Consider the following 16,334-nt stretch of genomic DNA (forward strand, 5'->3'; position numbering starts at 1 on the left):
AGGGAGCATCGAGTCAACAAGGCTTGCTGTTTCATAGGCAGAGAAGGTCTGCGCTGTTCATGCGAAGCTTTTTATTTTAAACAAACTGGGTTTTCTGTGTCTGCTCCTTGTTTATGCCCCCTCTAAATCATGTTTAAATCAGCAGTATTTATAGCATCCAGATGTTGCTGAAGCTCCACGTTTTCCCCCAGCATCTCCTCTTCCGTGTTGAGCCGCGATTCCCAGAAATGCTCACCGAGCTCACACCTAGGACGCCGTGCTTAATGTCGCCTCCCTTTTTTTCTGGCTGGATGTCCTTTCATTAGTTTTGATTACGTTAACAGACTGCGCCGCTGATCCAGTGATTACAGGACTCCTGACTACTGCAGCTCCCGAGCCACAGCCGCCTCACCTCATTAGGCTTCGCTTCCCTCAGTCAAACGAGGCGCTGATGATGGCGCGAGGCTCTTACCGTTGATTGAGGCTTTTTAATGCGCGGCAGTTTTGCCTCTGGATTGCAGGTCTGACTAACGGCACTGAAAGGCAGGCGGTTTCGTCGCAGCAGGAGGAGTAAATAATTAATTTGAAATGGCTGAATGCCATTTAGCTGCGTCACTCTCGGGGTCCCGGTGTTAATGCTGCAGGCTTGTTTTCACGCAGTCATCATTTACTGACAATCAACAAGAGCAGAGTTAATGTTGTTAGTCACAGCCTGGCTTTTTATTCTCTTAGCTCATTCCCAACTGAAAAGTTGCTGCATGGGAGACAGACGTGCAGGTCTTCCCTCTCTTCCAACTTAAGGACCGTAAAGGTCTTTGTGGTAAAGGCAGCACAGTTGGACCCTTGCACATCTCTGAATATTAGCTTAGCACTTTGCTTTTTGGACCAGTGCAAGCATCTTATGTGTCTTGGAGGACGTTTTAATGAGAAGTGGTGTTTCTACAACGGAGGTTTATGTGCAGTTTCCTGTGTAGTTTGGCTGAGCTGTGGGCCAGGAGGCTTCCAGGGATTCAAAGAGACGTATGAGCTGTTGGATGGACAAAGGAAAACTTCATCTTTAGAGATCTGTACCCCAGTGTCTTGAAAAAGAGTTAACACAAAAATATATGTCACACATTTTTAGGTATTTTTAAATTGGTGTTTTATTTGGTTCTCTTTTGCTGTTAGCCATACGCATCAATATAATATATCGCTCTCTGCGTAATGGAGCAATGTAATGTACGAAATATATATATATATATATATATATATATATATATATATATATATATATATATATATATATATATATATATATATATATATATATATATATATATATATACATATATATTGGGGCTGGGCAAGTTAACGCGTTAATTTCGCGTTAATTCATTAGACTATTAACGGCGATATTTATTTTATCGCGCATTAACGCATGTTGCTCACATGCTTTCAGTCAGTGTCAGTCAGCACGCGCGCTGACTGCAGCGCGCTGTCACGGCAGCACTCTCCCGCTCCCCCTCCCCTCTCGTACATGGCTCAGCGGCGCCAGCCAATCAGCACGCAGGCTCAGCCTGGCCCGCCCGCTCAGCTCTCACACAAACTTAATACACAAACAGCTGAGAGAGACCGCAGCAGCGAAAAAACATGAAAAGGGGAAGTAGCACCGTTTGGCTTTATTTTAATACCGTAAATGAAATCAAGCTGTATGTTTTGTAAAAAGCCGGTTCATTTCAGTGGAAACACAACAAATTTATCTAAGCACGTGAAAAAACATGAAAACGTCGAGCCCCAGAAACGGAGAGAGGAGACGAAACTTCTCTCATTGCCCCGACAGACCCACAGACTGACGTCACTGACTGAGGCGTTTCAGTCCTCCAGGGAACATCCAGGTAGATCAGTGGATGGATGGATGGATGTTACTGGAGCCCACACATAACATGTAATTAAGACCTTGAAAGAACCCAGTACATATATTAAAAAGTGTAATTTAAGATAAGATAACATTAGTTAATCCTTTTTTTATCCCACGACGGGGAAATTTATAGGATTAAAGCAACAGGCAGGTGCACACAACACAGACAAAATTACATAAGGATTGAAATATATAAGAGGTGGATTAGCGAAAAAACACTGAACATAACATTATTATTATTATTATTATTATTATTATTATTATTATTATTATTATTATTATTTAATTGTAATAATAAAATAAAACCACAAAACCCAAAAGGTCAACAGTTTCATGATACATCAAGCTTAGGGACTGGCTAATATACAGCAGGTCAAAAAAGACCATATTTTGGCTGCAGTGCTTGCTGTTCTCTTATGAAGAAAAGATCAACTAGTGCACTAAATTCAATAGATGGGTTGAAAATATCCAGTATAAATAAGTGCTACAAATGTTACAACACTTTTGTTCATATGGCAGCAGAACAGTAAAAATAAAGTGCTTTCTTTACACTACTTTTGAAGTCATTCTTGGAGTTTGTAAATACAATGCGATTAATCGCGAGTAATCGCGATAAGCAGGGCGATTAATCGCGATTAAATTTGTAATCGTGGCCCAGCCTAAAGATGAGAAGAGATAGATAGAGAGAGAGAGGATAGATAGAGATATAAGAGATATAAGAGAGAGAGAGAGATAGAGATAGAGAGAAGCGACAGAGATGAGAAGAGAAGAGCGAGAGATCTAAGAATAAATATCAGTCTATAAGATCGATAGATATCTATATATATATATAGATAGATATATATATATATGCTCTGATATGATATAGATAAAGATCTATATATATATATCTATATATATATATATCTATATATCTATAATCTATATATATATAACACTGAATAACAGACATGAAACAACTTTTTCAGGATGTTCACATTTTTTTAAAGATGTATTTTTTTTGCTCTACTCTCACCACCAGCAACAAAAAGAGACCCAGTGGATATAATTATCATGGTTAAGAACCTTTTTCCTCCTCGGTTTAACAGTTGTACCCATGAAAGTTAAGAGCTGGCTGTCATGTTTTAAAGCTGCAACTTTGTGGGGGGGAAAAAAGTTAACTTCACCTTTGCAGCGTTGATTTGTTTGTCCCGTTTTTCCCTTAAAACGGCTGAGTCTGAGGAACACTAACGGCTTTAATTTCCATCCCACGCTGAGCGGCCGCCGGCCGCCTGACTCATCCTTCCCAAACGCTCATAGTCATCATGTTTATGTGAACTTTTGGATGTATGGTTGTTTTTGAATTGCGTTTCCAGACTTGGTGCATGCGGCTGTTTGGGACTGAGTGGGCTCAAGCTCTTTCTGCTGAATGGGGAACGAAACTCAGACAAAGAGTCAAAACGGCGAAGCATTTCTTTTTTTTTCTTCTTTTTTTTCTCCAACTGTCCTCGGAAAGGCTTAAAAATGATTGAACTGAATAAATAGCTGAAAATAATTTCTGCGGAGTGTAAGTAAATACCTGCTGGCCGCTGCGGCGGCAGCATTTATTTGTCCCGTAGCGGTAAAAAGACAAAGGCTGGATCGATAAGGCATTTGGAAGAGGGTGAAGGTGAAAATGAACTACCGAGTAAAACAAAAGAAAAGAAAGTTCAGCAGCAGTTTTATTAAAGCGAGGGCAGCAGGTTGAGCCGGGAATGAATGGTACTAATTGCTCTGCCTCTGCTTATTGATCCACTGGGTTTTTAACGTGGATGCAAAGATGGATGGCTCTGTAATGGTAAGGGTAGAAAGGTAAAGGGAAGTGTGTAGGTGTCTCGAAATAAAACTCAGCACTGCAAATAAAATGGAACTAAAAATAAGTCACATTTTCTTGAACTCACTGTATTTGTCCTTGATTTGAGCAGGTAAATAAGATGTTCTGCCAATGGAATGAGTATTTTGATCCCTAAAATAAGATACTTAGATTTCCTGCACTTGAAATAAGATGACGGAGATGAGTTGTTCCCATTTAAAGTGCAAAAATCTTATTCTAATGGCAAATCATCTTATTCGCATGCTCAAATCAAGGACAAATACACTCATTTTAAGAAAATTCGACTTATTTTTAGTTTTGTTTTTGCAGTGAATGAAGGAGTGACTGAAGCTCACAAAGTAAAGTAAGGGTGGATTTTTTTTTTTTTACCTGTTTCCATAATCGTATTAAACCGTAAATGAGGTCCAACCTAATAGATTTACTGACTCAGGGGTAGATGACTCAAGTGATGACAGAATCGGATGATTTATTTTTAATTAGAGTCCAAGGTGCCAAACTCTGCAGCCATTTTCGTTGCTCGAATGATTCACAGTATAGGGGAGTGCCAAGTGGTTTAAAAAGAGAGCTTGGCTCCTGAAATTGAAAGAGTTTAAATAAATAAAAAAGAAGAGGAAAATTGTAAAATACTGACAATCTCTGAAGAAGAAATTATTGAAACCAGTGAAAAGGTTCAACAGAGTCTGCCTGCTTGAAGAATAAGAGAACTGCAGGGATGAATGAATGAATGGATGGATGGAAACGCACCGCTTGAGATTCTCTTCTTCTAAGAAACTCTGAAAAGTGAGCCATGCGTTTGCATATTTAACCTCTTGCCCTCACTTTTGCCTTCAGCCTTCTGGTGTCCGTACGAATGCAGCTGTTCTAGGAAGCCTTCAGAGGTTTGCCAGACAACATTAGAGGACAAACAGGCAACGCGGCAGACGGGTGGATAGAAAACCTGTTAGAAGCTGCAAAACGCTTGAGACTGGGGGGGAGGACCACCTTCCAGGAGGACCGGGACAACATAGATCTGAGCTGAAATGGTTCAGACCACAATAAATGCATGTGTCAGAGTAGCCTTGAGCTGAATCTAGTTGAGAATATGTGGCAACACAACTGGTTTTCACTGCACTTTAGTCATGTGCACCATCATTTTGACTTTATTCATTAAAGATTTTGTAAACCATCTCGTCATTTTTCCTCCACTTGTCAATTATGCACGGCTTTGTGCTGATGTATCACATAAAATCCCAATAGAAGACACTGAAGTACGTATATTTTCTGAGAAAATGCATTTTGACATGCTTCTTGGTCTACTCAGATCTGCGTAAAGAGCGGCTAAAATATCTTTTGTTTTTCATGATTCACGAGTATTTCAGCTGTTGTGTTTGAGGCAAAGTCTAAGTGGAGTTGTTTTTTATTTAATTTTTTTTGTTTGTTTGCTTTCAGGACGAGTGGAACTCGTCTAGCCGGAGCAGAGCTCAGGGGTTGGATGAGAAGACCCACACCATCGACGCCCTTCCACCAGGTGGGTCGACCTGGCTTCAGTGAGCTCAGAATGTCTGCAGACGGGAAGAAAAAAACTAAGCATGAGAAAAATGGATCACTCCTCTCTTATTACACACCTCTGCTGTGCTTTTCTCTAACTATTAGAAGGCCATTACCTTCTAATAGTTTTAAAAACGTGTCTACTTGTCTAACGGCGAGTTTTGTCTATGCGCCGTTAGACCTTTGCCCCTTAGCATCTTGGGTCGTTTTCTTGCCCATGTTATTATTAAGTTGGGCGCTTCTTGATTAACAGCAGGTTCTGCAGCGTTCTGATGAAATTGACGCAGAGATAACTACGAGGCTGTGGATTTCTGATGAGTTCATCTGCTTCCACCTCTTCCACCCACATTTCTGCTGCGTTTTTTGTTTTCATTCAAGCAAGGCTCAGTTTAAATGAACGCTGTAGCTCCAGTTCAAATCTCTGAAAGCACTTTGTCTGCTTGTGCCATTTTATCTGCAGCCTTGGGAGGTTTTATAAAACTTAGTTGTTTTTTTTTTTGTTTTTTTTTTCCACACACAGTTGCCGAACAAAAGGCTGCCACAAATTAAAAAGGATGCGCTGGCAGGATGCGGTTCAGTCGATGGCGTCCTTCCTTTTGCAACAATTGAACACCACCAGTCTGTTTTTGACTTGTATAGTGTAAATATCGACATGTTTTTTTTTTTTTTTTATGCCCAAGATGATAAACCGACCTAATCAGACTTGGAACACCTCAGGATCTGTATTGACTTGAACCTTACATTCTTGGATATTTATTTTTAGGTAAAGAAAAAAAATACATTTCTCACAATGCCACATATAACCAAAGTTTATTCTCATTTAGGGGATGTAGGTTATAGTTGTATTTATTTTTAGGGAACAGCAGATGTGACTAAGCGCTACCAGCTGTTTGATGAGGCCGCCTTTACATGGGATCGAGACCGCCCAACGGTCTCCAGGACCTTCGCAATTGTTCAGTTGTTGCTGGATAGCATCATATCTGGAAAACATTTCAGCGAGAGGGAAACCTGATGCTGCTGCATGCCTCAAGCATCACTTTATTGTGCCCCCTTAGGGAAATTCTCCTTTCAGAATCAGACATACTTTAATAATCCCAGAGGGAAATTACTTTAAAGCAAGGTGGGAAAACGGACAATACCCACGCACACAGAAACAATCACATAATGAACTTAGCAATAAACATCCAGGTACAATCATCAATTAAACAGGCTAAACAACAAATCAAGCCTGATGACCTTTAAAATTGATCTGAATGATGACTTGGCTAGTTCATGCTTGCTCTTAGAAGCGAGGCTTACATAGTTTCTCCGTCAATATGAGAGGGTTTCTGTGAACTAAACTTCTTATACCAAAAAAGTTAAAAAAAAAAAATAAAAAATAAAAAACTGGACTTGTTTTCCGTAGTGAAGACGTTTCGCTTCCTCTCCAGGAAGCTTTCTCAATTCAAAAAGTCTGGAGTAATGTGGAGTAACAAGCTTTATACCATTGCCAAACAAAGGCCTTGTAATGGCTTAGATAACATGCAAATTCAACCAAAACAGGTCCACCCCTTAGTAATGGGCGGTCGTTGAAGCCATTAAGGCAGCAGATTGGACCGAAACTGGTCCACACCTCTGTAACGAGGAGTCGTTAGGGTTGTTATTGGCCTGGCTTAAAGGAGCGATGTTTTGATCACCCGAATGAGGGTGAGAGTTAAAGTGACGATTGGCCGGAATTAATCCTATAGCTGTGTTGTAAGTTTTTGAGAGTTGGAACCTCCTCCCCTGTTTAAGGTTGGTTTTTCTCTCTTAACGTAGATGGCTTCCTAAACTTCTTATATCACCATCAGTTTCAGCCTGACGCAGCAGCGCCCTGTGCACACATCTCAGCCAGTGCGGTCAGAACGCATCACGGAGGCGTAATTAAAGATCTGAGTGCGAGTGGTTTTGTTTTACACATTACTGAGAGATTAAGCTTTTAAGCCTAAAGTCGTTTTTATAAGTCAAGTTGTGACTGTTAGGAATTTCATTATTAACCATATGAGCTACTGCTCATGCCATTTCCTCCTGCTCCCATTCCTACGTCCTCCTCCTCGCTCCTTATCCCTAAACACAGCGTCAGGTCCTCTTGTTGACATTCTGACACGTGTGTTTTGTATACTAACTGTAGTTTGAGTGACTCAGCGCTTCGTTCTGTCTCCCAGCCACCAGCCTATATAAGACAAACTCATTAGGAGGGTCAGGTCTGTCCTGGGATGCCCCCCTGGACCCAGTGCAGGTGGAGGGAGACAGAACGACTGTCGGGGAAAACAGCTTCACTGAAGGACAACGTCTCCCATCCCATGCATGGAGAGCTGTTTCTGTGACAGACTGCTGCAGAGCTAGAGGAAGGTGCACAGACCTCTAGACTGCACATATAAGATACCAGATACATTTATTGTCCCACAATGGGGAAATGTGGCTGTGACAGTAGCAAAAACAGTTGCACACTAGATCAGAAAGGAATAACTAGCTAACCTATAGTTAAAGTCTAACGCAACAGAGAAGGAACTTATCAGAAGGCAAAAAATAGGAATAAGAACAATGTATTGTGCGATTATTGATAATGTGTCACATTCAGATAAAAATTTTATATTCAAGTTAAACAGAGGAAAGACAGCAGCCGATTTACACAAAGATGTGAGAAAAATATGCACTATGTACTGCAGAGTAGCTAAAGCATCTGCAAATGGACATTATTTCCTGTATTTCCTGTTTAACTTGAATATTGCATTTTGCATTTCTATCTGAGCATGCCAAAAATGCCGTATTGTCAGTAATTGTGCGATACTTTATTTTTATTTTTTGCCTTCTGATAAGTTCATTCTCAGTTGCTTTAGAACTTAACTTTGGATTACCTTGTTTTTTCATTACTGATCTAGTGTGTTACTCTTGTGTGTTTTTGCCACTGTCTCATCTGAATTTCACCATTGTAGCACAATAATAACATTATTTCCTATCTTAGAATCCGAAAGACAGTGTAATCTATTCTTGATCAGACTGACACCAGTGCCACCATTAGCATGTTTTAAAGGCTTACTGAGTTTGTTGTGATTACAACATCTAACAGCAGCCGAGAGGAAGGACCTGCAGAAGCGCTCCTTTAAGACTAGGGGTCTCATTTGTAAAGCTTGCGCTCAAAAATGGGGCCTGAAACCTGTGTACGCCACTTTCCACACATAAGTTGGGATCTATGAAGAAGAAATAAAGTAACGGTAAAATGTGCAGTCCTCATGGCAGCTCTGACCAAGGCGTACACTTGTTTTGGAGACGGGGGGGAAACTGGCGACGCAGATGGTGAAGTAGTGAGTTGTTGCCAAACTGCATCATGATTCCTCTGACGTTCAATTTCACTCCGTATTAGGCTTTAGTCATAGATCAACTTTATCATAATCATTCAAAACTGCAGCATTATTCGTGTTTACGCTGGTGGCACATAACTACACAAAAAGACCTTTCAAATAAATATAAAAATGCACATAAGCCATCTTAAATCTTAAGTAGAAGTCTTAACAATATATCAGGGTTTTCTACCATCACATTCCTCTCCCTGATGATCACCAGGCTGACCTGTGCCTTAGATTACAAGATTATTGTGGCAAGTTGTGAGGGAATCACTTGAGCTGCTGTAAACGGTCAAATGCACTCGTGCGTAAAGCTGCATGGTGGATGCTTTGGCACCGCTGGAGGTGGGAAAATTAGGGGCAAACACGGTTTCAGGGATCAAATATTTCCTGGCCAATGATGACGACCGTCAAATATGCCGCTTTAGACTCTGAGCATTGCATTTTTGCTACAAACTACAGGGGAAAGTGGCCACACCTGCCTCCATGTGCTGAAAGGCAGCTCTCCAACCCCCAGAGAAGGTGTGCACACCGCTCACACCCATGCAGCACTTGGCGTCCATCGGCTGGCTGAAATGCTTTTTGCAGTGTTGGGTTTTATTTATTTATTTATTTTGGGGGCAGCGCTATCATCCCTGGATAAGATTTTCATCCCTCTTGGTCTCTCTCCATCCTCCGAATGTCGATCTGAGCGCACAGCCGCAGAGGAATTTCAACACGGAGCGCGGCTTTCATCCGAGGCTGAAAACGGCAATCACGTTTAATTTTTAACGAGTTGTTTTAATTAATGTGGGGAACAGCTGTGCTTTTACCTCTGATTTTTCTCATTCAATAAACGCCTCTCTGAAGTTTTTCAAGAGTTTCTTTTGGTTGTTTTCCGTGATTGCCACATCACCGTGACGAAAATCAGCCGGCCCATTTCTAACTCACATTAACGCTGATGAGGTGCTTTGCATCGGCCGTTTATGGTTGAACCTGAGCGTGTTGGGGGGCGGAACCTGGTACGCAAACGTTCGGGGTACAGCTGTGATCCAAAAAGGGAAATTGTGTGCTGGTGTGCGTGCGCATGGACTTATACATCTGAATATGTTTTGGAGTACACCATTTTCGGAACTTTATTTGAAGGGGTGTACATAAGACTGACATTACACTGTCATAAACATGACATAACACCTGTTATGAACATAAATGACTCATTATGAATGTTTAGGACTGTTGTCATTAATTGTCATTCGGTAAATTATGATACTATTAAAGCAAAGTTGACATTGGTTAAAATGTCTTTGTTATGACAAGCCCTTAATTTAACCTAATCCCAAACCAAGCCGTTAATTTAACCTAATCCCAAACCAAGCCATTAATTTAACCTAATCCCAAACCAAGCCATTAATTTAACCTAATCCCAAATCAAGACGTTAATTTAACCTAATCCCAAATCAAGCCCTTAATTTAACCTAATCCTAAACCAAGCCGTTAATTTAACCTAATCCCAAACCAAGCCGTAAATTTAACCTAATCCCAAATCAAGACCTTAATTTAACCTAATCCCAAACCAAGCCATTCATTTAACCTAATCCCAAATCAAGACCTTAATTTAACCTAATCCCAAATCAAGCCCTTAATTTAACCTAATCCCAAATCAAGACCTTAATTTAACCTAATCCCAAACCAAGCCATTGATTTAACCTAATCCCAAATCAAGACCTTAATTTAACCTAATCCCAAATCAAGACCTTGATTTAACCTAATCCCAAATCAAGCCCTAAATTTAACCTTGTCTCTGTTAATGTCAAGTTGTCATAACAAAGACATTTTAAACAATGTCAACTTTGCTTTAATAGTGTCATAATTTACCGAATGACAATTAATGACAACAGTCCTAAACATTCATAATGAGTCATTTATGTTCATAACAGGTGTTATGTCATGTTTATGACAGTGTAATGTCAGTCTTATGCAGACCCCTTCAAATAAAGTGTAACCCCATTTTCTTTTTCTTGCCGTACGTACACTTTCAGTACGGCTTCTACGCAATGTTTTATAAATGAGATCCTGCAAAGTGTGGGTTGCTGCTAATTGAGATTGTCTTGCCTGCGGCCAGAAAAGTAGCATTGTTTCATGCGACAGACCCAGAACTTAATTTCACAATCTGGCCATACTCCCGTCACTCATTTCAAGGTGCACTTCTGTGATTGATCACCCCAGAAAAACTCTTTAAAATGTTATGGCACTGTTAGGAAAGGAGTCCTTAACAGTTTAAAAAAAAATGTTTATATTAAAAGTAGGTGTTCAGATTTATCAATAAACCTAAAAGTATTTCATCTTCACCCGGATTGCGGCATATTTTATGTCCGGGTCCTTCCGTGAGAGGAACAGCCGGAGAACACGGCTGACTGATGATCTCTTATTATCACCTAGACTCAGCACCACAGCGGCCTGTGGGCATCCCTCACACGACAGCGTCCTGCATCTGCCCGACACTTTCATCCCACCCCACCGTGAAAATGGCGATGCTATGTGAAACTAAAAATCAGGACATTTTCAACTTCAGGGAGACGTCACGCTTCACATGCAAAGAGAAGCACACCTAAAAACCGGAGAGATAAGCGGAGGGAAACGGCGGAGAGTCAGGAGATGGAGGAAGAGGGCGAGCTGGAAACCAAGTCTCTAGATTAAAAGATGAAAAGATTAGGAGGTGAAAAAATGTAAAGATGGATGTCTGCCTGGTTGAAGACTTGTGTTACTCGCAAATGTGTGTCGCTCAGAAAGCCTTAATGTACTTGAAGTCCCCGCAGTGAAATATTTAAAGCATATAAATGAACTAAATCAACCGTGTCATAAATCTTCCAGAAGGTTGTTTCCTGAATATGGTGTCGTCTTTATTCAGTGCGAGTTTTTCAAATTCCAACACTGTAATGGTAAATGAAAGGTACGCTTTTAAAAACGTAGGTGGTGAAACAAAGCATCACCAGTATGACAATGAGCTGCAGGTCTCTTTGAAATGTTGCTTCTTTTCATTGAGGTGGACTTTGACTGGGCCGTTTTGATTCTTTTCTTGTTCAGCCACTCTGTTGTAGATGCGCTTTGTGAGTTAATAATTCTTGTGTAACGTCTACCCTTGGCAAGGCATTAATTCCACTCCACCCATTCGGCCATTTTTGAGGTATAGTGAGTTATGGTGTAATTTCACTTTTAAACTGGTAGCTCCGACATCCTTCAGGTGGGACTAAAAAAAATCCCTCTGAGAACTAAAAATGGTGGATTTGTGAGACTGGTAAGCTGGTAGTTCATGACCTTGCTTAGCAGTTCTGCAGCAAATACTGTGATGTAATTGTATAAAAAAAAACTTAATTAAAAAACAGAAAGGACTGCTTGAAAAATATGACCCAAACAGAATATAAAGATATTTCGCATCTCCTGGATTGACAAATTTTCTGCACTCCTAGAGACTCCAAGTCCACAACTAAATGAATTTAAGTGCTAAAAAAAGTGGATTGTGCATAATATGTCCCCTTAAACTGTGATAAACCAATTTTTTTGCCCATACTTGGGTCTAATTGGTGGAAATGACATTTCCAGAAAAAATATCTGATCACCAACACTATGGGGTGGATTATCTGTGGACTGATCAGACAAAAGTTTCATTTTGTGCTCATGCTGTTATAGCAGACATAAAACCAACACAGCATCATCCTACAAACCTTAAAACGTGGTGGTAATGTGATGCTTTGCTGCTTCAGGACCTGGATGATTTGCCGTAATTAACGGACACATGGATCCTGCTCTCGGACAGAAAATCCAGAACAAGAATGTCCGGCCATCAGGCAGTGACCTTTAAAGCAAAAAGCACTTTTGGATTGTGGAGCAGGGCTAGTGGCCTAGTCAAAGTCTGGATGCAAACCAAACTGAGATGCTGTGACATGATTGTAAACAGGTTGCTAACTCATCAACTTTGCTGAATTAAGACAATTTTGCACAGAACAGTGGGACAAATGTCCTCCACAGTGATATGAAAATCTCATTAGCTACGTTTACATGGACAAAAGTAATGGGAATAAAATTGCGTCACGTAAACAAGCCAATTGGAATATTGTGATCAGATTAAGCTCAATCAGAATTAAATTGTATTCTGAAAGAGACGGGTGGTTTATGACGATTGATAATCCGATCGACATGCATGTAGACGCACATTAGAAGAGCTCAAAATTACTATTTAATCAGTAACGCTACAATCGTAGTTAGAACCTGGTGCAAGTCCATCCTGGGCGCTCGTTTGGAAGACAAACTATAACAAACACTACTGCTTTGTTTGCTATTTTTTATTACTCATTTAAGACTGAAATACTTTTGTATTTTTTCTTTTTTTTTTTTTTTTTCTTTAGGGACATTTGATAGCTGCACATGTCAGTGGTTCTATTCCGGATAAAGCCAGTTGCATATAAATTAGTGTTGTGCCGATGCCATTTTTTGGCCCCGATACCGATACCCGATACCTGGCTGTGCAGTATCGGCCCATACCGATACCATCTGTTTGAAATTTGTGTGTGTGTGAATATATGAAGAACAGCATACTACTTGGATGTAAAATAATTTCTGTCATGGCTTTGTCAAGCTGCTACCTTATTAAAGCAGGAAAAAGGCTAATACAAAGTGAATCCAGTAGAACTAGTGAGTGTCGGGAGAGAGAAGGCTGCGTTCAAGTGACATACAAACATCAAAATGGTATCGGTGACCTATTTGTTGGTACTCGCCGATACCGATACCACCATTTTTAGTGCAGTATCGGTATCGGTGCAACACTAATATAAATGCACATCATGTTCGGATTAATTGATTGCATGCCCATATAAACAGTTTTTTTTTTTTGTGTGTTTTTGCATTACAATCCAAACGTGAAATATTGTACATACATGTAAGCATAGCTATTACCAGCTATCACTAGTGCTTTATAATAGTTGATGCTTCCAAAGGTGGCAAAAACGTTTTCACATTGGGCCATGTTGGGTTTTAGTAACTCAATAAATTAAATCATCACTTGAAATCGGCTTTTTCTGTTCACTCAAAAAGATTTTTGTCGGCTCTGATTGAGCAAGTTTGGTAAAAAGATAAGAAATGTGTAAAGAGGGCAGTAGTTATTGCCAGCGCTATCCAGCCCCAGCAGTATTATCTGTTTGTTCAGATGGATTGCAGCCACTCTGAACTCTGCCAGCACGTGTAGCATCATGCATTGGTCTGTATTGGAAGAAATTGCGGCATTATAATGCTGCTAAACCGCTGTGTTGGTGACAAGTGGAGCTGTGTTTTGGTGTCTCAGCTAAATGCTTTATGCTGACGGAGTGCACAGGGGTCTACTTCGCTGCTCAGCCTTTGTTTCTGCAGGAGTCCAGAGCAAAACACTGGATTTACACACGGCCTTCTGCTGGTGTTTGGGATTCTTTTTAGCCGTTATTGCTTTATTTTGCTGGAGTTGCTGAAGATGAGATGACAACTGGGGTATTCAGTTTGACTGCTGACATGTTTTCTGTCAGCCTGAGCTCGAATTTATTTCATCGTTTTGAGAGGTTTGGTGTGCGGTTGTATTAAAAACGTAGGTTTTCCTTGTTCTATTGAGCACTTGTTGATTCCGTTTTAAAACGAAATGCTAAGAGTACTTAACATTTGCATATTTTCCTCATTGTAAAGGGAAGCTAGCTTGAAATAGCATTCAAAATTTGAACCCGTGCCTTTATGTGCATGCCAGTTCAGTGTTGGTGTCATCTGAGCTGGTAGGCAGAGGTGTCGGCTTAGGAAAGATGTGCAGATGGCAGCACTTCTACACCCAAATCCTTCTCGTCTGTTGCCATTACTTGGAAGCACAACGGCACCAACCGACTTCCTGAAACTATTACAACAGACGGCGCGCTGTAGGCAGCGGCGGTCTGGAGCAGATCAGCGACGGAGAGACGGAGGAAAGACAAACGGTTCAAACAGCCGTGACTGCCCACAGAAGAGCTGAGCCACGGTGAGTGAGGTATTAAACCGGCAACCTCAGCTAGATGGATGTTTCTCATAAGCCAAATAAATGTCAAACAAATAAGCTTTGCTGATGAGGGATTGTGCAACTGCGTTTTGGTTTGCCAGAAAGATAGAATCGGAGATGAAAAGCAGAACTAAAGAAATGCATAAATAGTGGGATTCTTATTTGATTCAGTGGGACGTATAACTACTTACCCAATCAAAACACATTTAAACTCAATGTTTTTTTCCCCTGAGTTCTGTTGTTTCTTTGTTAAAGAGGCAGCACAAGAGTAAACACCAAAGTGGATTTTTATCTGCAGGAGAGAGCTGCTAGAGCAAATGTTCTGCGTTTCATCCAGGACTGTTAGCTTGCTGGTAAAGTGTTCAGATGGGTCCCTATGATCTGGAATAAGATTCAAACGCACTTAAAATATTTTTAAGTTATGTATAGAAATCAACCAGTCATGAAACCACTGGAAGAAGAAATGATCTTCATGATTAATGTCATGTCTTCACAAAATCAGTCATGCTGCACATTTATAGTCGGCTAACAATCATTGCAGGGCTCTTTATTTGTTAATTTGAAACACAGAGTTTAAAAAGAAGTCAGCTCATCGCTTGTATTTTGTTCATTGGGAATCGTAAGACAAATGCAGATTGTTGTCCTCCCTCCTTGACTCCTTGATGTAAGCTAAGTCTGGTTTGTGCTTAACATGCAAATTAATTATCATCTCACGAGTGTTAGATCTGACTGAATAAATCTTAACAACGCTGAGCTGAACAGGGTTTCTGCTCCAGTGGTGGGGCTGCACAAAAATATATCACAAATCTGTCGCCATAATTGTGTTGTCGTAGGAAATTTGATGCAATAGAGCTACACAATATATCGCTTTTACATTTCAAGTGCTACACAGGCAAAGCCTACATGCCTTTAACATATTTGGTCGGCCATATGGACTTGGAGGACCTACAGAGCAGATATATTTTAGTGGTTGAGCTCAGAATGAGAGGTAGGGAGATGGTGATCTAGAAAAAGAAAAGAGCCGGGAACATGCGGGTTAATCGTAATGTATATCTTTATTGCAATGGACCACAATTACACATTTTTTCTGATATCAGGTACCCCTGGAATACAATATTTGATTATATTCCAACGAGTTTTGCTCTCACATTTGACTCCTCCCTGGTAATAATGCATGCATGGCTGATTAAATTACTCCAAGGCGCCTAGCTCCTGTGGCTGCAAATCAAGCCTAGAATCCCCACTCCTCCTCCACTATGCTTGAGAGTCGGTGTGAGATATATCTACTGAAAGGCTCTGTTGGGTTTTATTCAGACAGGACGGTCTGGATCACAGTCTCAACGTGTTTTGGATAGAAAAGGGGCAACTTTGCAAACCCAAGTGTTGCTCTAATGTTCTTTTTTGGAGAGAAGAGGCTTTCCCCTGGCAGCCCATAAAACAGACTAGACTTCTGTTCGTTGTTTTTCTGTGATAAACTTCAACATTTGACTGAGGTGGAGGCAATTTGGGAAAAGCATTAATGGAGGCTTGCTTCTACAAAGATGAAGCACACACAGACTGTTGCTGTTTCAATTTCTCTGCAGTGAATAATTACTCCTAATAAAGTATATCAGCAAGGACATCACAGTCGTACGCAACAGCGTCTCCAGTTCTGTTGTAAATCATTCCTCTAATTAACATGCAGCGCGCACGAAAGAC

At 40.5% G+C, this 16,334-nt stretch overlaps 1 protein-coding gene across 1 annotated transcript in view; it reads left to right on the forward strand.

Moving 5' to 3' along the window:
* Positions 1 to 16,334, forward strand: part of galnt2 (UDP-N-acetyl-alpha-D-galactosamine:polypeptide N-acetylgalactosaminyltransferase 2) — an 87,447-nt gene that overhangs the window by 39,683 nt on the left and 31,430 nt on the right. The window contains exon 2 of the mRNA XM_012880997.3: positions 5,157 to 5,235. Within this exon, the coding sequence (XP_012736451.1) occupies positions 5,157 to 5,235 (79 nt within the window). The remainder of the gene's footprint in view (positions 1 to 5,156; positions 5,236 to 16,334) is intronic.

The sequence above is a fragment of the Fundulus heteroclitus genome, chromosome 4 (assembly GCF_011125445.2).
Source record: "Fundulus heteroclitus isolate FHET01 chromosome 4, MU-UCD_Fhet_4.1, whole genome shotgun sequence".
Lineage (NCBI taxonomy): Eukaryota > Metazoa > Chordata > Actinopteri > Cyprinodontiformes > Fundulidae > Fundulus > Fundulus heteroclitus.